This window comes from Engraulis encrasicolus, chromosome 15, assembly GCF_034702125.1.
Source record: "Engraulis encrasicolus isolate BLACKSEA-1 chromosome 15, IST_EnEncr_1.0, whole genome shotgun sequence".
Taxonomy (NCBI): Eukaryota; Metazoa; Chordata; class Actinopteri; order Clupeiformes; family Engraulidae; genus Engraulis; species Engraulis encrasicolus.
Genome location: NC_085871.1, coordinates 1,500,001 through 1,524,686, shown reverse-complemented (window position 1 = coordinate 1,524,686; position 24,686 = coordinate 1,500,001). Strand labels below are relative to the sequence as shown.

General features: G+C 41.2%; 2 protein-coding genes across 2 annotated transcripts in view; one reads left to right on the top strand and one right to left on the bottom strand.

Moving 5' to 3' along the window:
* Positions 1-989: 989 nt before the first annotated feature.
* drd4-rs (dopamine receptor D4 related sequence) lies at positions 990-5,357 on the bottom strand. Its single transcript, XM_063216774.1, has 4 exons — positions 4,845-5,357; positions 3,410-3,522; positions 2,268-3,019; positions 990-1,192 (listed from the first exon to the last, which is right to left on the bottom strand). Exons 1-4 carry the CDS (start codon positions 5,253-5,255, stop codon positions 990-992), a joined length of 1,479 nt encoding a protein of 492 aa, XP_063072844.1. The 5' UTR covers positions 5,256-5,357.
* An 18,809-nt stretch (positions 5,358-24,166) lies between these two features.
* LOC134463598 (cilia- and flagella-associated protein 44) overlaps positions 24,167-24,686 on the top strand; it is a 50,852-nt gene continuing 50,332 nt past the window's right edge. The window contains exon 1 of the mRNA XM_063216775.1: positions 24,167-24,215. Within this exon, the coding sequence (XP_063072845.1) occupies positions 24,173-24,215 (43 nt within the window). The 5' untranslated portion in view covers positions 24,167-24,172. The remainder of the gene's footprint in view (positions 24,216-24,686) is intronic.

Below are 24,686 nucleotides of genomic sequence, written 5' to 3'. Positions count from 1 at the left end.
GCTCTATTTTAGTCAGAATCGCTCATTACAAGTCATTGTTGAATCCTCCTGCTATGCTTGTTCTGTACAACCTAAAGTGCACCACCAGTGTGCGACGGAATCTTAAAAGGAAATAATGTGTTTGCACTGTGATTAAAGTGAGTGGATGCTGAAAGCAAACAAAAGGAGGAATAGGCCTGTCTAAACATGTATACACACCATGTCTCATACAAACACACTGTCCTAACTGTTCTTATTAAATAAAATCAACAACATTCAATTTTGTACATACTCACATAGTATATTTTATGCCTTTGGGCCGTAAGTCTTCTCCCATTTGTCTACAGACGGTGTCAGAAGTGACATGGCTTGCACATGAGGCGAATCATAGTACCCTCTCTATGAGCCATACAACGGGCCCATGGGTGACCTCAATGCATCAGATCCCAGTGATGGTTGAAGCATAGCATGCAGGGAACCGTGGATGAGAAAAGTATGTGGTAGTTGTGTGAGGCATACCTACAGTGTGTTAAGAGCATTGGTTTGCTTCCTGAAGGGGAAGGCAATGGGGCATCAATCCAGCCTGGCTCTTTGGTATAGTGGTCAGAGTACGCATTTGCAAAGCCATCCTGACCACCTATCATTTTCCTTTGCTACTCTAATAATGTTGTGTTGATGTTTGTTTAAATGTAAGCAGAATTGACAGAAAGGTCACACCTCCACAATCAGCTGTTTTAAAAAGCATGTCATCATCCATGTGACCCTCTGATGGAGATGGAAGTTTCACCGTCGAAGCATGTCAGGTAAAAGATAAAAACTTTTAGGCCTACATGTCTGAAGTAAACGAAACGTGAAGATTTTATATAACTTAAAGACATTATGGACGTCATACTGTACATCTATGTAAGCAGAATCATTCAGTAACATCCAGTCACACAAAATACTGTCAGTACACAGTGAATCCTAGAATATCTTCTTCGTATGTATTCACTGGCAGAGAAGTGAAGACCTCATGTTCTGCAGCAGAGGAGTTTGTGAAAGACATTTCTGAATTCTGCATTAAACGCAGTGTAAATGATGGGATTCACTGCGCTGTTAACGTAACCAAGCCATGTCACCACGCTTATTAGTGGCGGTTCGATCTTGCAGGTGAGGCAGAGGACTTTGGTGACATGAACCACGAAAAAAGGAGTCCAGCAGGCCAGGAACACACCTGTGATATGGACAGAGATGGCAACAGTGAAAGTTAATGTATAGTGTAAGTACAACACTAACACATCATATTACATAGCTGTTACACCGTTTACTCCATTGTACCTAATTAGGTGCGGTGAATAGGCTGTGCTGTTACTGAAAAACACTTAAAATCTATCAAGAACATACAACAAATTTGAGCCAACCAGTGACAGACAGGGGCAATGTGAAAATTTGAACAGGAAAACACTCTTCCATTCCTTGTAATCAGAATGAACAATCTTCAGCAGAGGCATTTGCTGAGCCTGGAAAGCATACATGGAAGATAATTTAGTTGAAATGAGCAAACTTTGGTTGAAGGTGCAGATAGGATGTTGTTTTACTATATTTCCCATGGGATTCCGAAAGTAGTACATTACATTACACTTAGCTGACCCTTTTTAACCAAAGCGGCTTACTGTTGTTTAGGTACAGAGTATTGGTTACAGGCCCTTGAGCAATGTTTGGTGAAGTGCTTTGCTCAAGGTCGCTTCAACCATGGATGGAGGTGCTGGTAAGGGGGGGGATTTGAACCTGCAACCCTCTGATCTAAAGACTAGCGCTCTAACCTTTCAGCCATGGCTGTTCAGTAGGCCTACATGAAATAGCCTATTACGGAAAAATCCAAATTCTCTTGTTCTCTCCGAAGTCTGTAGGTTTTCAAAATGGCAGCGCTCCCTCCCTGTGCGTCTTTCCAATCAGAGGGTCATTGGTAAATATTTCAGGTCTTTTTTAGCAATTTAGCATTTAGGGACAAGGACGGATTAACATTTTCAATTGTGGGCCCCATGGCAGGTGGAGGCCCCTAGGGAGGCCCCTAGGTTAATCCGGCCCTGCATAGGAATGGGGGCAGACAGTGGTTACAGTCTGTAAATGTTCATGTTGAGCTTACTTGGGGGCAAAATGTCTACACGATAGGGTTTGGAGGGTGTAGAGCAGGTTGGAGTAGGGAGTCATTTTTTAATTTCATGTCAAACATTTCTTTCACTTGCCAACTTTCAATTATGCTGATGATTCCCTCCAACCAATACACGACTTGTTTTGTGTCAACATACCTACAACCACCGGCAGGACCTTCATAGCCTTTCGCTCACGTCCACTGACACGGCTGCTTGTATTGTGGCGCCTTGAGCGTTGGCAGCTGTGCTTCTTCGCCAGGCCATTCTGCTTGGGGACGCATGTGCTTTGTGTTCTGTCTATGGGCTCAGCATCGGAAGTCACACTGTCCAGCTGAGTGGTCATGGGGTCGCTTTCTGTCCCTAGAGGTAGCTGTGCTTCATCTATGGTCAGGCTTAGTGGGCTGATGGGGCTCAGTGGACTGCCTGGTGTGGTGGTGTCTGGGGTGAGCGGACTTGTTGGCGATGCAGGACCACTGATTACCAGTGTTGCAGGAGTGGAGGAAGGATTGTGACTTCCTGGTACAAGGTACACAGTCTTCTCCTTCCCCTGGCAGTTCTGGAGTGCTGTGCCCAGGCTCTGAGGTGCACCCCGGCTCCCCCCGGCCGCTCGCCTGGAGTGGGAGCGGCTGCGGCCCGAGCTCCAGCGCCGTAGGCCCCGAAACATCCAGTAATAGAGGAAGAGCATGACAGGGCAGGGCACGAAGAAGGAGCAGACGGACGAGTAGACCACGAAACGATCGTCCTCCAGTTTGCAGACGTGGGGGTTCCGGTCAGGCACTTGGTTCAGTCCAAATATCACAGGGCTGGCTACAGTCAATGACAACACCCAGGTGGCTCCAATCAGAGCCAGCTGCCTCATACTGAACTGATTTCTGTTGTATTTCAGGGGGACTACCACAGCAATGTACCTGAAGGATAAACCGTTAAAAGGGATGAGTCAAGCACTTAGTCTTATTTATGATTTTGTGAGTGGAGTACACTTTTAGAAACTACAGTATACAATTGCCTATAAAAATATAGGTAGTAACGGTGGACCACAACACAAAGGTTTACAAGAGCAATACAATTTGTAATTATTAGAGAGCAGTTACTGTATAGTACAAAATGAACAATAACTTAATTTTATTGTTGGAAAAAAATATGTTCTATTACATCTCATCAGCCAATGTAACCAGAAAAAAACCATTGCAATTGCCATTGTTGTCCCTCTTAAACATAATTTCTCAACACAGTCTTAAAATGAGATAATGAAGGGATGTGTGATCAAATAAATCGAATGAAAGCTATGTCTGCCTCACCTGTCTACACTGATGGCACAGAGGTTGAGAATGGAGGCTGTGCACAGCATCACATCCATCGTCATCAGAGCATCACAGATGAAGGTGCTGAGTGGCCACATCCCTCCAAGAAACTTCATTAAGGCAGAAGAGCACACCGTAAAGTTAGACACATTATCATCATATTAATATTACTAGTAATATAATTATATATTTAATATAATATTCTATATTCATGCAAGGCTGACTGGCTGGAGACTGAACTGATTTAGATTTCATTTCTGACTTTTTTTTAGCCATCTTCCTTTTGAGCGCATACTAAATGAATCGCACACAACAGTGCAAATCTGTGTTCTATGTTAATATTGCCTTCGACAAAGTATTCACCTGAGTTTGTTTCTTTGCTACATGTTTTCCAAATTAACTCCCAACACATTATTGTTCAGGAATAAGGTCATGATGTGGGTTTGCACCATAGTTCCAGCTGATTTAATTATGGTGATGATCTGATCTTGCTTGGCGGAGGTCTGCGCTCTGTCAGTGCTTTCTGTAATTAACTAAATATTTTGAATATGGCACATCGATTCATTGGTAACTTACAATCTAACTTGCCGTATAAATAGGCCTAAATATACTATATCAATCAAAAATCGTGCATGACTCAGAATTATTAAACATAATGCATAATATAGGCATAGTGAAACTTTTAAAGATTCAGTTCAATGTACTTGTATTTGTCAATGTACCACTTACTGTTTGTGTTTTAATGAAAACATTAATACATGTGTATGTATATGTGTATTTTTGTCACATACGTATATGTTAGTGTGACCCATGTTTGGCATGTCAATGTTAGGTTCACATTAGATGTAGTAACTACTTTTAGTTATATTACAGAGACTGTTTTATGTTATGCGCATTGATACTTAACCTATAGGTTACTTAGAGCAGGGCTGTAGAACCTTTTTCATTCGAAGGGCCACTTCAAGTTCCTCCTAGGGCCGTAAAAGTCATCCAAGGGCCGTACTAGGTTGTATGAACACAAACCAGGATTTCCCCCTGCTGCGCTTTAGGCCTTTATTGAAGGCAGCCTAAAACAGACCCCACCTGCTCTAGGTCCCCTGAATATAATTAAATTGTATTGCAAATGTTAATTACTGAGATTCCTTTACAAAACATGACATATTTCATGTGAAGCTGCATAACATTAAAGTTATATCAGGGGCGGGATAAGATGGCCTCAAGGGCCATGAATGGCCCTCGAGACATAGGTTCCCCAGCCCTGACCTAGAGTAATAACACCATTAGAAGAATGGAGAAGTGATGAGCCAAGCAATGACGGTGCATTGTAATGATTTTTCCAAAGGCAGCGTTTACTTTACTTTGATGTCCTGTGGATTATGTACGTTGTGAAAGTGAGAAACACAGCAGTCTGTTCCATTTCTTCTGCATTTACCTCGGAGTAGACATACAGAGGGAGAACCAGCACTGCGAGCAGCAGGTCTGCCACAGCTAGGCTGACGATGAAGTAGTTTGTAGCGGTCTTTAGGGACCTCTCGGTGAGAACGCTGAGACACACCAGGACGTTGCCCAGGATAATGACGAGTATCAGTGGGACCCCACACATCAGTGCCAGGTAATTGTACCCCCCAGGGGGCACACGCTCTGCCCAAGGGGTGGAGCTGGTTGTCACGTTGACCATACTGGTGCCCTTGGCTGTGAAGAATCTGTGGTCAACATCTGTGAAGGCAATCATGGCAATGGACCATTGAAAACAGATGTAACTGCCATAACATGACAAAGGTGTTTGAAAAGCATCATCACCAAAACCCCTTCTTGTCACAACATTACCCCTGCACTGCAGCATCCCCACTGGCTCCCTGTCAAGTTTTAAATCCTTAATTCATTTGAAAATACTCCTCTACACGTTCAAGGCCATTCACAATCTTGCCCCTCCTTATCCAACTAATCTTCTTCAAATTCCATCTATTCCATCTCGCTCCCCCTGTTCCTCGTCCTCCATCCTCCTCTCTGTCCTCTCTGCCCGCCTCAGAACCAAGGGGAGTAGCTTTCAGTCGCTCTGCCCTCTCTAGAATGCTCTTCCCTCTGACATCCGCAATATTGACTCTCTCCCTCTGTTAAAATCCAGACTCAAAACTCATCTATTTCAGTTAGCCTAGACTCTATGCCTTTTTTAACTTTGTTTTGTTTTATTTTGTGTTTACGTTCTCTGAGCTTTTAATGTGTCTTGTTTTTATTGTTGCTTGTACAATGTCCTTGATGGTTTTGAAAGGCACTTACTGTACAAACAACTTGCATTAGGCCTATTATTAAGCGGGCTTGCCACGCTTATAGTAATCTCTAAGTACTGTTTATGCTTGCTTCTCTTGTGCAGGGCTGTAAAAATAGAAAATGGATCTCCTCCTAGGCCTTTCGAGATAGAGTTCAAACCGTTCACCGTTCAAACACTAAAACGACCGGCTCGGCTTGGAGATCATTTGTTCTGCTATAGCGTGTCCGTGTCTCTTGTCGTTTTTCGGTTTTTGGCGATTTTGTGCAGGTTTGGGTCCCCATTGAAAACAATGGTAGAACCTTCAGAGAGTGTTCCATCACTCTACAGATCAGAGTGTAGAAGGCTTTTTCATTCATAAAACATCAACTCACCTAGAAGTTTAGTTGACGCGTTGTTAGCGAGCTCTATGAGATGACTCCACACGGTGAAAATATCATGTCCCAACTCCCATTACTTTTTAATGGCAGGTGTGTAAAAACCCCCAATGGCTGGGTCCTATTCATTTTTGAAATGTCTGAAGGTGTCAGGTCATCTGCAACAAGAGGTCCATTTGTGACTGAACCGTTTAACCTATACACTTCATTCAAGGACTGTTAGAAAGATCACACGTATGACTCCAATCTGTGAGCAGGACATGTGCCAATTCTTTTTAGTTTTTTTTACAATGGCAAGCTAAAAACTAGAAACTGTTGTGATTTTGCCCTCTGCCTTAGAGTACAATACTAACTGCCATACAGACAATCAGACGGTGCTGCCAATAAAGGTTTCCATCTCAACTGTCACTTTCTCTCAACATTCTATTCTTAACGAGCAGCTGCACAACAATTCTAGAGTCTATGTTCAGCTCTTCAATGCAATGTGATAATGAGTGCGTATACATGCAGTTCAGTATCCTGAATATGAGGCATATCCCGGTTATGATCATATTCGGGATAAGGTGTTTATCAGGGGCGGTTCCAGACATTTATACTTGGGGTGACAAAGGGGTGGCGAAGTGTATTTCAGGGGGGCATGCTCCTACACTAAGAGAAAATTATAAACGCTATATAATGGACACAAACACTTATGTGATACAGTGAATCCCTTAAAGTGAAACCCTGCAACCTAAAGTTCTATGTCTGAAATGATGTCAAGCATTAAGGCTATTGGTCACAACCAGGGCTCTTAATTGGGGTGGCAAATCATATTTCTGGGGGGGCAAATGCCACCCCCTGCCACCCCTTAGAACCGCCCCTGGTGTTTATATGAGCACAGAACGTAATATCCCAGTCAACATTCTTGGCCGTTGTAGAATTCTCTGCAAATGCGTGTAGCTTGGATACCAGCGACAACGTTCTATGGGAAGCCCCTGAATCCGGGATAAGGTGTTTACATGCGGCAGTATCCCGGCTTCTGTCGGAATACTCCACCTAGCATATCCCGATTTCTCAGTATCCCGAATAAGGGCTTATTCGGGATACTGACGTGTTTATATGCTCAAACACAAATTCGGGATACTTTATATCCCGATCATATTCGGGATACTGAACTGCATGTATACACACTGATTGTCTTGCTGGAACACTTTTGACAGGCAGCTGCTTGGCTCAATGGTAAAGGTATTAGCAATATGGAGGTTGGGAGTTCAAATCCCACCCAGACCCACGTTGATTTTCAAAATTATATCATATGCAGTGTTCCTTAGCCAACTTAAAATACCATGTATGTCATTTAGTATATCCCCAAAACGCGGAGCTACAACACTTTCAAAATGGCTGAATCCAAGATGGCTGAATTGTTTGGCCCATAACTTCTGACTGGGTGGATTGATTTTTCCAACATTTCTTTTAGCTTTGTTTTGTCAATAGTAGTTTGTTTTTAATTTAGGTATAGAGATATCAAAAATAAAACTGCTCATCTCTGCCCCAAAAGTTGAGCCCGCTTCCAGCATTTTCTGTGAGAATGCAATCTAGTTATTATTATTAGTCCTTAGTCCTTATGGCATCATGGTGAGAACTGAACATTTTGCCAAAATTCTAATCACATATATGTGATGATACTCCTCAAAGGGTTAAAAGAAAGCCCAGCATCATGAGGATGTCTTAATCAGCAATGCACATCGGTCTATTGGACAGGGTTATGGAATGATTAACTGAAAATAAAACTGAATTATCCAGTTCAAAATCACATTTTGTGATTATCTTTTTGGTCCATGCATTTCCCTGTATTGCACTTTGATTGCATGCTTTTCATCCGGGCTGGCAGTTGATCAAAATGTGAAGTGGAGTCAGATCTTAATGATGATAAGTTTAATTTGCTGCGCCTGCTCAATGCCATCAGTAGATGGATGATTAGATATTTCAAATGAGTCACAGGATGTTTTGAAGCACTACGCTGCAGATTTACCATGTATAGATGTACCGTGTGTGTGTGTGTGTGTGTGTGTGTCTCTCTCTCTGTGTGTGTGTGTGTGTGTGTGTGTGTGTGTGTGTGTGTGTGTGTGTGTGTGTGTGTGTGTGTGTGTGTGTGTGTGTGTGTGTGCGTGTGCGTGTGTGTGTGTGTGTGTTGTTCCACATACAGCAGACATGCAGCTTTACACCTTCCATCAGGAGCATAATCCCTCTGTGGGATGGCCTGGTACCCAATGTTCTGTTGTAAATGTCACAGATGTGTGGTCATCAGAAATGACTAGTAGGCCTACTTAATGGTACCCGCCTCAGACATTATAAAGCATTCTGACAAAATGTACCAGTTTGAACTTTTTACATTACATTAGGGCCTACATTCTGACGCTTTTATCCAAAGCGACTTACATTTATTTTCACAGGGTTTTGGTTACAGTCCCTGGAGCAATTGTGGGGTAAAGTGCCTCGCTCACATAGCCTGATAAACCAGACTAAATGTGGATGTCTAATTTAGTCTGGCCTCGATGCATAATACATCCGAAGATTGTTGATGAGAACAACCTTCCCTCAAAACCCTGCCCGCTTTGATTCAAAACACATCTTTGCGTTGTAATTGGTTTGCCAGATTCATGGCATTCTGGCTTCATTGAATCATTATGCGAGGCCAGACCCACCCGTAGACAAAACATTTTGCCTTCCAGCGGGTGGCGCTGGTTCACCAGGCTATCGCTCACAAGCTCTTCAGCGTAGGAAAGAGTTGGCATTAAACCTGCAACCCTCTGATCTTAAGGCCACCTCACTAACCACTAGGACATGGCTGCCCCTTGAAAAAGAGGGGGAGGGCAATAAAATGTGGAGGTGGACCTGAGATTGATTTTGGTGTAGACCTCTCAGTTGACCTAAGATTGCATTTTGGTGACCACAAAATTAATTAATCCAGTTAGCAAAGAGGGGACATCCGTTTCTTAAAGTGATTTTGTTGTTTTGGAAACTCACAAGTTCATCTTAATTCCAATGCTTCAAGATGAAGGTTAAGATCACAATGACAGATGATGGGCAAAGCATTGTTGTTCAACGTAACATTAATTAGGTTTAGTATTACATCCTGGATAATTTCCTCCAAAATAATAGCAATTCAGCAAAGAAAAGCATCTTTTGGTCCCTTCACTTTCAGTAAGCCTCCTTATACTCATATGTTCACATATTATCCCTCATTGTATACTGTATATTGAGCCTTTTAAAATTAGTTTTCCAGCAGGTGTTTAACTGTTATTCTGTTTACATGTATTTTACTAGTAGGCCTCCTGTGTACATTGTTTCAAGATGTGCACCATGGTTGTATTGTTTTTTTCCAAGCCATACGTGTGTGACATCAACCCAAATATGTAGGCTATATAGCATAGGTAAGCCTACAACTGTATACACTGTGCAAAATCTTTTGGCAGGTGTGAACAAATGGGGGAAAACTGGCAATCACATTGTGACATTAAAGACTCCAGCCCTTGAATTACCATAGAGCCTACACTGCTGTCTGATTACCGGTGCTGCAGCTCATTAATTATAGTCAGGACATTCCACCAGATGCACAGGAACACAATGAAGAGCGATTACGCTAATTGTAGTCCCCTTTCTAGCATATACGTAGAACTAGGGAAGAGTGGGGGGGAGTTCAATTCATTTCCTCCCCTTCTTGGCACACAACCAGGGGTGCATCTCTGAATAACGATGCTTCTTAGCCTTATGTGCCCCCTTTACGATTGATTCTACAACGTTCTTAGATTTTCTATGCCTGTTTCCCAAAGATCATTGTACGTGCACGCGCATGCACAGACACTAAGATCTTTCTTAAAGTTGCTCTTAAGGGCTGCTTAGGTACTCGAGTTCGGACTCAGTCAGCAGTCTTGAGAAATATGGCTTTTGAACCTTCCCGAGTCTGTCTTAATTTTTTTTCATCCAATAACATACTAGTTTATCTTCACATGCATGAGATATTACCTAGGTTACTTTCAAACATTCACTTTATTAGTCATTCATCTATTTCATTGATTTACACTGACCGGCGCGTGATTCATACTTGACTCGAATCTTTTTGGACTTGGTCTTTGCTCGGACAGGAACCTCTTTGGACTCGGACTTGACTAGTCCTGGTCTTGGACTTGGACAAAGGTGGACTTGATCCTGTTACTAACACAGTACAGTACAGTACAGTACAGTACAGTACAGTACAGAGCAGTACAGTACAGTACAGAGCACAGTATACTACCAACTTCTCCTCCTCACTATATGCCAGGAAGATCACTACAATGTTACAGTAGATGATATAACACTGATACACTATAATGTAGCACTATAACGAACTGTTCACTGCAGGATGCAAAGTCCCTGTGTAAAACAAACAGAACAAAACAGCCTGATAAACAGAAATGTATATATTTTGTCCTGCTCTGCACCCGGTCTACTTTATTGCCAACTCAAAGCAGTGTACAACTCGGGATTAGTAAATGATACTCTACTCTACTCTACTCTACTCTCTACACTAGCTTATAAACTACATGATTTGCCCACAATCGCCAAAGGACCACCATCTCACCTCTCTTCCACTCAAACACAAGCTGTTCTTTTAGGATGCTCATCCGAGTGAATGCTTCTCTTCAGGCTCTCTCTCTCTCTCTCTCTCTCTCTCTCTCTCTCTCTCTCTCTCTCTCTCTCTCTCTCTCTCTCTCTCTCTCTCTCTCTGTCTGTCTGTCTGTCTGTCTGTCTGTCTGTCTGTCTGTCTGTCTGTCTGTCTGTCTGTCTGTCTCTGTCTCTGTCTCTCACTCACAAACACACGCACACACACACAGACACACGCACGCCGGCACAATGCGTAGGCCCTATGTCTGTTTGCCAAGATCCTGTAGAATAACCCGTGACATTTCCTTTGTGTCATTACATGCCCTTTCCAAGATTTAATATAACCTGCCATCAATGGAACAGCGAAACATGGTGGAGACATGATGAGACATTATTGTAGCAGTACGAACACTCTCACTGGAGATGACGGACAAGAAGATACATCAGGATGTGGATGATGAGAAGTAATGGGGGTGGTTGTGGGGCTGGAGGAGGATTCATCATGGTTAAGTAGGCTTCTTTTGGATTTGCAGGCGGAAGAGACCACTGAGAACGATATGATATGAACTACCGGTAACACTTCCAAATAAGGGGCCAGTAAAGCTATAACCTAATACTTAAGTAAGGGTTAATAATCATTACTTAATGCCACATTAGACACATATTAATTGTTATTAATGCATATGTTGAACATTAGTAAGCAGTTACTTAACTATTAGATAAATATTACCTTGTATTACAAGTTATTGGCATATTATTATTTAACGATAAGGGCACAGTTAATAGTTAAGTAGCTATCAGGTCATACTTAAATAAGGACCAAAATTAATACTTACTTAATACAAAAGTAAGGCATAACTAATGGATAAATAATACTTAAATATTGGGGTTTGGGACCCTTATAATAGAGTTGGCTGCAAATAACTAATGGTTAATTAATAGATAGATATTGGTGTTTGGGACCCTTATAAAAGAGTTGGCTGAGCATAACAGTTAAGTACTGTGACATCTAGTTTTCACTCGTTCAAATTACTGTAATAGTGGCAACAGGAGCCATTATATAGCAAGGATTGGACGTACACTTCTGAATGATGGTAGGGTGATGAGATGTAATTTTTACATATACCACTTATTAGTTTTAATGGTAAAAACCCTACAATAAATGCAGAACATTATGAAGAGTAATAGTTTTGAAACGAAACTAAACCATTCCTTTGTGATAATTAAGTTATGTCTGAGAATATTAGCTCCAAGAAGTGCAGTGCATGATGGGTACGCAATCTACAGACAACAATATTTATGTATTATTTATTCATTATTTATGCCTTGCTTTTGTATTAAAGGGGTATGCCACTATTTTGGGGCTTAATACAGTTTAAGTTGTTGGCCAGGGTTTATAAAGGTGGTAAAGTGTCTTATTTTTCATGCAAGCCGTTGTCTTGCTTTAAGACAAGTTAAAAGAGGGAGCATGTCGCTAAGCTAGTGAAAGTTAATGGATCCATGTCGCATGCTACAATGCTACATGGATCCATTGACTTTAGCTTAGCGACATATTCCCTCTTTTAACTTGTCTTAAAGCAAGACAACGCTTAACATGAAAAATAAGACACTATTCCTGATCCTAATTCTGTAATTTCAGACGTTTTCTCCCAATAAGTCAAATGAAACTTGATGCATCACCCTATAATACAGTATACTGTAGTAGGCCTATATCTATATCATACAATACAATCTTTGTGAACAGTATTTGACATAGCAATAAAGCCATCAATTAAGTCAATAAGTCAATGAGTCAAATAATTAATAATACTGGTTACGTAAATGACATCAGATAATTGATAATTACACCATAGGCCTACATAATCAGGGCAGACAGGTTTGGACTGATAGGACCAAAAATGTGTGTGTTCATGTGTCTTGTGTATTACACACATAAATATGTAAATTGCCTCGCAGTAGTTTCAATCTTTGTGAGTAATTCAATTTAATCTCTCATCTGTATAATGTGTATGATACATATGTAGATAAGTGTGTTCGTTGGCACATATTGGCTGGTGACCTCTTCATTGACTGGCTCCTGTGTCATCATGGCCCCAAAGAGGTGAATGCATCTCCTGCCTCTCTCTCTATTCCATTTTCAGTGTCTCAGTGTGCTTCAGTGTATCATCACGTCTCCTTTCTTCTGCTTATTTCAATTTCAGCTGAGCTGTAAGTGCCTTCCATATAATGATTTGTAACCATGCAGTGTGAAATGTGGTGCAGAGGGTCAGATAGAAGAAAAAATGTAGAGTGTAAAGTTTCAGTAATCCTTCATTTCCTCTCATTTAATTATTTTTGTTGTCCTTATGTTTTGCCACATTAACTCCACCACCCATCTTTTCTTCTCTAAACCTGCAAAGACATTGTTGTCCTTTTGTTGTGTCTCAGTGGTCGGAACTCCCACGGTGTGTCTGTCTGTGCTGTCTGCTTGGATAATCACACAAAACACACACACACACACACACGCACACGCACACGCACACTCACACATCACACACGCTTACACGCACACACACACACGCTTACACACACACAAACACACACACACACACACACACACACACACACACACACACACACACACACACACACACACACACACACACACACACACACACACACACACACACACACACACACAGGCACAGATATGCATACATAAAAAATGCACATCCTTCTACCCCGTGTGTTTATCAAAGCCTGCTAAAAACAATGAGTATGACCATCAAATTCGAAAGTTTGACATATGCCCATTACAAAAACTACATAACCCTGCTTCTGATCCTCCCTGCAGTGCCATAAACCAGCAATGTTGCATCCTCTTAACCACATCCTCATAGCCAAGCAGACTTGTTATCATATAGGCCTACCGTAGTTCAGGAAAGCATCCCAATGTGATTTGCACCTGAAATGTGTGGACTTGTTTTCTTTTTCGCTTACACCCCAAGCTGTTACAGAACCATTTTACAGGGCCCTAGCGCACCAGAAATAGTTCAAGCATGATGGAAGCCCACCTCCCTTTGCTCTTGAGATGCTATTATTGTGCACATCACATAGACAATGGGGCCCATGGATGGAAAGAGAGAGATAGAGAGAGTGAGTGAGAGAGAGAGAGAGAGAGAGAGAGAGAGAGAGAGAGAGAGAGAGAGAACGAGAGAGAGAGGGACAGAGACAGAGCGAGAGAGAGTGCATCGTGGATGTGTGTGCACATGGATGTGTGTGCAGATAGGTGTCCTGTCCACTGTAGGAGTCATAGCAACCACGCAAGCCATACTGTACTGTATTGTGTGGCAGATGGTCACAGGGCTTTAATTGCTTTATTTTTTTACATAGCGTTTTATACCACTTCTACTCTACTTGGTCAGCTTAAAAGGTAAACACCAACTGCACCCCACAGACAAGGTGAAAAGATTTCTCTTAGTAATACATGATCAGGATGATGTTGTCTGTGCAATCAGAGTAAGGCTGAAGGCTAAAGCTTTCTATGTGTTCAGTTGGAAACACGGTTTTCTTCACAGCGACAGAAATAACACTGCATGAAATGAAGGGTTTATTTGCAAAACGGTGTATCTCCATTTTGGAAAATTTTGGGAAATTGACATTTTTGTACTGGGCATTAACTATCATGTTCATTCACATTTTTTTTTTCATCAGAGTATACATTGACGTAATTGATGGCAAATGACACATGTTTTGAAAATGTATTACGTATTATTATCAACTTAGGGTCAAAAAAAGTGGTAAAAATGAGTGGAAACTGATACCCACATGCAGCATATCTGCCGTCATCCTGCCAAACAGCTTCAACCAGTTAGCAAAATAATTTTTCATGAACGAATGGAACCCTAGGTACAATACCTGATTAACAATAATCAATCTGATACATGAAATAGTAAAATTATGAGGTAGTTTTGTACACAATTACCGAACATACTTATTTTCTTTGCAAAGCGATATAAGCGACGCACCACGGCAGTTTTGGCCGCGTGTCCCCAGCGGTCGGTCCGATATTTCGGCATGGTAGTAGACCCATCATCGGAGTCGAGGACACAACTTCAACACTCGCCGTTTTCGCGGGTTTCTCGCCTGTTTAAACCCATCTCTTGGACCAATCGTGGTAGGTTATTCTCAATACAGTCTGTGGTGCTCGCTCTCTCTCTCTCCCCCTCTTTCTCTCTGTTTAACAACAGCCACTGGTTTCATCGCGGCTCCACCCCAAAAGCCTGCGATGTTGGCACTCACGTTTGCGGTTCTACAGCTGTTGAACTCCGCTGCCTCGTGCGTAATTGTGCTTGCTTATGGAGCTCATAATGGACGAAGTTTGCAGTTGAATTTGAATACTTTGTCGTCGTGTGCTGTGAGCACACTTTCAGTTATTTTTCCGGTCAGATCCTCTTTGTTTATTGCTGTCAGCTGACTGATGGTAGGTTAGGACAGTATAGCGCAGCTTCCCCACGCTTCTCATGTCGTCCGAGATTCAAATAGAATGCAACGTCGTTTTGCAAATAAAGTGTTATGGCGAATACACCGTTTTGCAAATAAAGTGTTCTGACAGATACACCGTTTTGCAACTAAAGTCATTTTAGATAGGTTTAAAAAGTATGTTCTCAAAATATTTGAATGCCAATAATTTGCACATAGATGAAATGACGTCTGAACAGTCGTTTCCAATAATAAAATGCAAAAGTCAAAAATTGTCGTTTACACCGTTTTGCAAATAGACCCTTCAAATATTATAATAGCCTATTGAAACACATGATGGAATTGTAATTAGGTCTGAGTGTCGGCCACTGTTTAGATTATATGAGCTACACATACATTTGTTATTATCTGGCACTTTTTAAAAATCTTTTCAGGAGTACATGTATGTGATAATCACAGGGATTTCATTTTTAGCAAAACCTTCTCACTATTTCACAAATACTCTGCTGGATTTTTTAACACACAATAACCTTGTGTAACACACAATGGTCTTTTTTTAATTCATGCATTTTGCTCTAATGGTCTCACAGACAAGGTCCTACATATTAAACATAGTTTTAAATACGCATAAAAGAAAAAGTAAATGAAATTTTACATGTTCAATTCTTCATTACATGTGAAGGCTACAAAGTACAGTTAATACAAAATTTGTATAACACTGTACATCTGGTTGACACAGATATTCATCAATCAACAGGAACGTTGTACATGACAAATTTAGGAAAAAAGTGAAAAATGTGAACATGTTTGCTTCATGACTTAATTCTGTGATGAAATGATTTAAAATGATAAGAATCGAGATATATACAGTACTTACAATGTTAGAATGCGACGTGAGATGTGTGCAAGTCTGTGTCTGTCCAGTTGTGCCTCATCCTTCCACAGAGGGTGTAAACGATCAAGAAGCAGCAGCTGGCCCCAGGTCACTCTGAGACTGCATCCTCTAATTCTTTGCCCACCTGAGTCTGCAAACAGCATCATTACCTCTTTGCTCTTCCCTTCATGTCATCTGCTCCCGGTCAAGGTTGAGATTCTCTCTGTGGTGCTGAGAGTTTGAATGCATTCGTGGTGTCAGAAACTGTCCTGTAGCCTTCTTCCTCCAGTCTATTGCATGTCATTGTCATTATCTCCTCTGAAAAGTGTGTGTGTGTGTGTGTGTGTGTGTGTGTGTGTGTGTGTGTGTGTGTGTGTGTGTGTGTGTGTGTGTGTGTGTGTGTGTGTGTGTGTGTGTGTGTGAGAGAGAGAGAGAGAGAGAGAGAGAGAGAGGGGGTGATGGTGGTGGTGGTGGTGGTGTGTGTGTGCGTGTGAGTGTGTGTGTGTGTGCATGTGTTCACTCCTGCTCTGCTTCTCTGTTCCTATCCCTCTCTGTTATCTTTTGTCCCTCTAGTGCTCTGCCCCCCATACATACTTTTTCTTTTGCTTCTCTGACTCCATTTTCTCCATAGATAATAAATTCGACGTAATTATACCACTAAATGTTGATTGGCTAACAGCTGGATGCTGCTCCTCCTCCCGCTTCTTCCATTTTGATGTAACAGCTGTTGACAACCAATCACACAGTACATCCACCCACTCGTCTCTCTCACTCGGACGCTCTCTCTCTCTCTCTCTCTCTCTCTCTCTCTCTCTCTCTCTCTCTCTCTCTCTCTCTCTCTCTCTCTCTCTCTCTCTCTCTCTCTCTCTCTCTCTCTCTCACACACACACACACACACACACACACACACACACACACACACACACAAATGTTTTTGAATTTTGTTTCCATATCCAGCTGCCCCACACAAAGAAGCAGTCTAAAACCATTCAATAAAGTAAAGAAGCCCCGGCCGTGGCTCAAACGGCTGGGCAGTGGCGGAACTAGATATTCTTGGGGGGGCAATGGGGTAGCATAGTGTATTACAGAGGGGCATGCTCTTACACGAAGAAAAAAACACTCAAACACTATAGAATAGATATAGAGAATGATTGTTGGGTTCTTATGACACACTCGTTACACAAAGGCAGCAATTAGCATATAGTGAATATTTTGACTGACACGAGCAGGTTTGAGTTGAATTCAGGAATTAGGCCTCATCATGAAGCCTCCATTTACCCTAACAAAAGCGAATCTAATCTAGCTCCGCCCCTGCGGCAGGGCACTGCACTGCTACACCAGCGACCCGGGTTCGATTCCGGCCCGGCCCGGGTCATTTGCAGATCCTTCCCAGTCTCTTTCTCCCAACTCATTTCCATATACAAATAAGGTCGGTGTTTACAATGATGGATACATAAAGAGAAACACAATAAGACTGTGATGGCCATTAGTTATATTAGCCGAGTGAATAGTGGACAGAAAACGGTTGGTGTACCTCATTGGCAGTAAAAATGTAGATGTTTGTTTTCTGAACACTAATGGATGTTGTACGCCAGCCATACTGTGCAGAGGAGCTGAGAGTGGGACAGTATCTGCGTTCAACATGGGAGCATAAGAGTGGTGCCTCACAACACAGATGTAGCCAATAATAATTAGAAAAAACTACACACACACACACACACACACACACACACACACACACACACACACACACACACACACACACACACACACACACACACACACACACACACACACACACGGTGTAGTGTCATTCAGATGAGGTGGCCATGGCACATCCCTTTCATCTTGACACTTAACCTGTTTCCACGGTGATTGGCTTCATGTGGCTAGTCCTTTCCCAGCCTCCCTCCCGACCTCTTCTCCTCTGTCTTACTGTTACGTCGGCTCATATCGTGTAATCAGTTATATGACCACAGATACTCTAGGAAGACCAGATATCCCACTGGTTGATTTCACGGTGTATTTCCGGTTGCCGAAACGAGGCAGGTTTGTATTAGTTCTATGGCAGATTTAGAACTGAAGGGGCAGTTCCACCCTTGTCCACGTGGTGGCCCGGAGACCAGAATGAATGGAGTCCTATGGAGCAAAACCCCTCATGGTGCCTTTATCTCAGTATATGATTTTTTCTTTCGAAAGACTATATATAGAAAATACCCACGGCTGAGTTTTAGATCTTTTGAGCCACGCATATGCTTAAAAAGTGATTTTTAAGTGTCTAGCTCCATTGGGTCCCATTCATTCTGGTCTCCGAACCATAGAACTAATACAAACTAATACAAACAACTGGGCTTAATAGCGAGTGGCTAGGCTGTTCTTATAAGGGCTGTGATATGACTTCCTTTTCAAAATAAGTAGTGCAGAGCCCGTTGGGCCTATATGTTAGTGTTGTGTTTTGTAGCCTACTGTAATACAAAAAAAAAAACACGAAAAAAAGAACTGGGATATTTTGGAGCCCTCCCTTTACCATCCTATTTGTGCTCCTTCAATTAAATTAAATTATTGTAGTGACTGCTGTTGTTCAAATAAAATGTAATTCCTAGACAAATGAACAAATGATTGTCTTCTTAGCTAGATGTGCCAATTGGAAATAAGAATACAGCAGGACAAGTTACTGTTTGGGTCCTGCCACATCCGTTGATCAGGACATTTTACTCCTTTGTCAACAGACATTTTTATTTGAGGAATTTTCCAGTGTTCAGTGCGTCCCATGTCCATTTTGAATATTTTGACTAGTTGGATTTTAGCAAATAAAATGTAATGTGGCTCTAAACAATTTTCTACAAGCACTTGAAAATCCTTGAAATGTACTACAAGGAAACTGTCAAATAATAAAACCAGTAAGAGACTCAAAATACACTGGTATTATAATTATTATAATCGGCCTAGCCTATGGGAAAATAGACCCAATGGCTTTCAGCCACACCTGCACTCAATTATGGAGGCCTACATTTCAACAAATCAAATAACTCTTTAAAGTTTGAAATGAAAATGATTTATTTTTAAGACAGAAGAAGACGATGGAGACATCAGCAGGATTATTTTTATCATGGTATGGGCAAATATAGCCAATTCAAAATCCTTGGCAATTGGGACGTTTGGTCACTTTAGCTCTGTGTAATGGATACAAGGGGATAAGAGTAAACAACAGGATATGCATTGATGAATAAATGTACAGTATTTCTATGATGACCTGTAAAATAATTGCAGAGATCTACTGTATTTAAATCTCCTCCTGTCCAGAACAATGTCTTGCTCCATCCCTCTGGAGTCACTCCGGCGACTAGACATAAATATTATGGCCAATAATACAAATTACTTTCCATCACTAAATGGATATTTTGCGTCATTGTAAAATTGACAAACATATCAAAGTGTCGATTTGCTCAACGTTACAGCTACTCCTCATAATGAAAGTATTACAGTAACAGCATGCAACGGTTAAAATAGGCCTTGGTTACACATGCAGATGTTGTTTTTTTTAAATGCAGATGTGTTTTATACTATTGAGTAATGTTTGATATCCCTCTTCTAATCCCTAGCACTGAATGTATGCAATGAATTGGCAGTAGGAGTGCTAATACTGGATGGAAATGAGGGCAACCAACACCTTCCAGGCCCTGGACCTCCTAAATGCAATATGTTCATGAATAGAGCCTCTAAATTCCACTCTGAGGTGAGTTTTCAGTGATAGACAGGAAAAGCTTTAGGTGTACATGGCAACAGCTTTTTTATTACACGTTATAAGCGATGTGTATAGGACTGTCCATGTTATTATCGCAATAAGTCCGTGTCCAGAGGAAGGTCTGCACAGAGGACAAACTGGCCCTCATAAAACCACCCAAAGAGTTTTACAAAGGCCATGGCTGCCACTGCAATTCACTTAACAGGCTTTTTCCAAAGCTTGTTGAGAAATGTTTTTTTATTAGTCTTAAATTTTCAAACAAGCATTAAACTCCATCCAAATATTACAAAGCAATTGATCAGGAAACAACATTACTTGCTTGATAAGGGCAAGGACAACGTGTTTGTTGTTTTGTAGATGAGCACTTCTGAATCATGGATAATGAATAATGATAATGAATCATTCTGAAAAAGTGTGTGTGTGTGTGTGTGTGTGTGTGTGTGTGTGTGTGTGTGTGTGTGTGTGTGTGTGTGTGTGTGTGTGTGTGTGTGTGTGTTTGCTAAGTGTTGAGTGTTTATATTTTATGTTGGAAAGGCTTTACTTTTTTAACTGTGTGTGTGTGTGTGTGTGTGTGTGTGTGTGTGTGTGTGTGTGTGTGTGTGTGTGTGTGTGTGTGTGTGTGTGTGTGTGTGTGTGTGTGTGTGTGTGTTGGTCAGTGGCACCTGCCAAGACGTCCCTGCTGTGATAAATGCTTGTTCTATTTTAAGGTGTAATAATCTGCTCCTCTCTGGTACACAGGTCTGCCTTTGTTGACTGGTTGGGATAATGGTAGCAACACTAAAGGAAAACAAGAAAACAAACAAAACAGAAATCACTCGTGATTGCAAACAAATTAAAAGAAATCACTCGTGTTTACTTCCATACAATATTGTCAAGGTCAATAGAGGATCAATAGTCTTGTTTTTTCATTTCAGTTTTGTTTTGATTAGTTTGCCTCTTTGTAAATTAACTTGCATATGAGCAGCATATGAGCAGTATAAACCCATGGATTGGTAACACTGATCATTAACTTCTATTAAAATTATGTCATACTCAAGTTTACTTCAAAGCTGTTCCATTTTATTTTCTTGAGCTTTCTTTGTCTGAAGTCTGTTCACATTAGTCATGGAAAGTGGCTTTGTAAGTCTAATTGCAAGTGACTAGCCAAGTCAATTTCCGTCCATTTTATTTGAGTTTTTAGATCATCAAGAGACCAAGACGGATTGGGTCATAACCTTACAAAAAGCATGTAAGCATATAAGTGGATATATACGTAAACCACCTCCACATGCTTTTGGGCAATTAAACTATTTGGGTCATTATTTGTCTCATTAATGTTTTAAATTATAAAACCATTTGTATTTATCACATATATAATTGTTGTTGTTGTTGTTGTTGTTGTTGTTGTTGTTGTTGTCGTCGTCGTTGTTGTTGTTGTTGTTGTCGTCGTTCTTGTTGTTGTTGTTGTTGTTATTATTATTATATACAGAGAGAAAGAGAGAGACCTACATAGACTACTGTACGTATGTACATACAGAAAGACAGACAGACAGATAGACAGATAGAAAGAAAGACATAGACAGACCAGCTCCATTATTTCATCAATCTTTGGGAGAAAAGCCCTTTCTGGCTATAGCAAAAAAGTCTCGAGTGCACCCAACGCTTAGTACATTTATCTAAAAAGGCTCCCAGTAATGACTCTGTGTCAGAATTACATATTGTACCTTTCTGTAAATGTATATTGTGTATATCGGACATATGAAGCGTACTGTGTGTAAGTGGACTTCTAATCGTATTTATATCTCAGTCTGTCATGTTGCAGGGTCTTAGTGCTGTGGGTATAATTTCTTTGAGGGGTAGGGGTTTTCATTAATGGCCGAGCACTGACAGGCTATTGCTCATCTCTTTAGAATTGCCTTACTAAATCTGTAATCTTCGATTGGGGCACTAGTGCCCTTTGCATGGCTACAGACCTATTACAATGTAAAAATATGATTGTACTCTTGTGTGTTAATATTGAATGTAGAAAATGTGCATCTACTTCAACTGAGCAAGCACAATGCCACCATCTCATGTTGATTATTTCAATAGAGCAAGTCTACATCAATAGGCTTGTATATCTTGTGACACTGAAACGGAAAAAAGCTTAAAAATATTCGTATGAGGTTGGATATTGAAGCAGGACACAGACAGGACACAATTGGACAATTGGGCTTTGCCACAAGAAAGGAGGTGTTAGCAGGCATGCCAAGGGATTGGACTGCCAACAGTTTCTCTCAACTTCAGTTAACCTTGTCTCTCTGGATGTACATTTTTCCCCTACGGTCATTTGAATGGAAATCTTTATTCAGCTCATGAAATCAGATGCAGACATGCAGCTTTTCAAATTGAGGTTATGTGCTATAAGAATTGTGTATTATTTCAGCTTATTATATGGTTGTGACGTCATCTGTCGAATGCTCCATTCATTTCAACGGGGCTCCCCAACGTTCGGACGTCTGTTATTTTTCGATAACGGACGGGTTGGTCTATAACAGACCGCTGTCAATGGCAACAAGACTTTTCACTGCTAAAGCGACTTTTCAACAAGACTCTAATCAGCTGCTGTGATAGACAGCACCCGTTGTCCTGGCTACCGCTGTCAATGGCAACAAGACGTTCACTGCTAAAGCCACTGGCTTGTATACAAGTCAGTGGCTAAAGCGAATGTTTCATATCACTCCGCAGGGGGTCGGTCTTTTGTCACTCTAATCAGCTGCTGTGATAGACAACACCTGTTGTCCTGGCTAGCCTAGCTGTTGCCTAGCGGTGTTCCACAACGGCACTGTTTTGTTTTGCGCAGCAACAATCTTAACATTAAATAGGTCTAAAGCAATGTCCCCGCATGTGTGAATCATTTAAGTATATCCATATAATAAGCGGGTTAACTTTCGGCGAGTCGGTCGCTTTGTGGAATAGCAGCACTTCAGAGAGAACAAGACCCCTCCGCTCCGCGTCGGGGTCTAAAGATTCTCTCTGTCGTGCTGCTATTCCACGGTAGCGACCTTCTCGCCGAACGTTAACCCTTACTTAAGACCCGAGTAGCTTCTGTAGGCCTACCCTGATTCAACATTTTGTCCACAATCCCTGACTTGTCAGACAGACTTTAAAAGAGTCAGTTTCACCCAGTGCTAATCCCCTTCCAGTGACCTCCTCTCACCGTGAAAATCTGTTTACCTAGGCCTACCTGGCGGACAGGTAGGCCTAATCCAAGCCATACAAAAATGACTCATTGGTTCCTAACCCCTTTCAAACAGTTTTGTGTCTGCTAAAGGATGTTAACCCTTTTCTCAATGCAACTGGCCAAAGGGTTTGATTTCTGGTTGATCACTACCACATGCTCTTGTAATTCCAATAGAGAGGTAGCCTACCGCATGGCATAGGCTACAAATTTGGTGAAGGGCTATAACATAGGCTCTGCACTATGGAGTTAAAGGTGCACTAGGTAATGTGTGCCTGTGTAATATTTTTAGTAGGCCAGTTTATTGCCAGAATTCATGCTGCACATTCACAAATGTAATCTTTTTCTCAAATACATATCACCGCTATCAAATTCTAAGTAGGCCTGTTCATTCATTTTCATACATGAAAAAGTGGATCTTCCCCATGTCTGCCATTTTGAATTTCCAGAAATAGACATTTTTAGCTGCAAAACTTACTTTACTTTGGTCCTTTATTATATTATTTGGTTGCAAAATATTCAGAGATGACAATAGGTAATAGGCAACACAGTTGCAATGAGCAGCACATTTGCAATAGTCTAGGCCTATCTGGCCTCCCTAGTCCCTACACAGTTTTTTTTTTTTTTTTTTATTTTAAAGTCTCTGTTTATTTATTTATTTAAAAAATAAACAAAAAATGTAAAGGTGCACTCTGTAGCCTAGGCCTAATATTTTAGTAGCCTAGTTTATTTCCAGAATGCATGCTAGGGACCCATTCACAAATGTTATCTTGTTCACAAATAGCCAGGATAGGCCTACCACCCGATTTCAAAGTAGCCTATTCATTGGGGAAATTGCAAGGTGGATCCTCTCCATGTCCACCATTTTGAATTTCCAGAAATAGACATTTTTAGCTGCATATTAGGCCTACTGTACTTGGATGATGGATCATACTCATGGCCTAGGCCTATTCAATAAAAGATCCAATTTGACAATAGCCAGGCACAGTTTCAATGGGCAGAACTTGCAACCGACCGTGGCCACAGTCCTACACAGTGCACCTTCACACTTGCCGTGTAATCAACGTTCAGTCAGAGACGGGGTTTGAATCAAAATAATATTTGGTTTACAAATTCCCTCCACCAAACACATTAGCTGCTAAACTACAGGAACCAGCATGCATTGCAGCTACGGACTTCCTGCACACGGCGTCGCTTAGCAACAATCAAACGAAGATGGACGCTTCAGAGGAGCAACCGGGCGAAGCGGCCATACAAGGTGAAGTAAAAGTGTTGATATTCGCCCTATCAAAGCGGACATAACTTTATAACGCTTAGCACATTTGCACAAACATGTTGTAAACGTCGACATTTGCTGCTAGTTACATAAAAACCGTATATTTTGCTGCAATTGTGTATTAAAAGTTGTTGAACTTGCCAAAAGTGGGTGGCTAAACAAAAAAGCCTATTAAAATAGCAAACATACACAATGGGCGTTTATCAAAACGATGTGTGTACGTGTGTTATGTTAAGTTGCCTTTGAATACCGAAATATTAGCGCCACAATTGTCCTTGTATAGCTGGTGTGTGTGTGTGTGTGTGTGTGTGTGTGTGTGTGTGTGTGTGTGTGTGTGTGTAGGCCCTATTTGAAAGTACATCATGGTTTTGAATATACCGGTACTATACTATATTGTATTTGTTTTGTATTTTCATGTGGATGGGCGGCCTATGCTAATGTTGTGTAATGTAA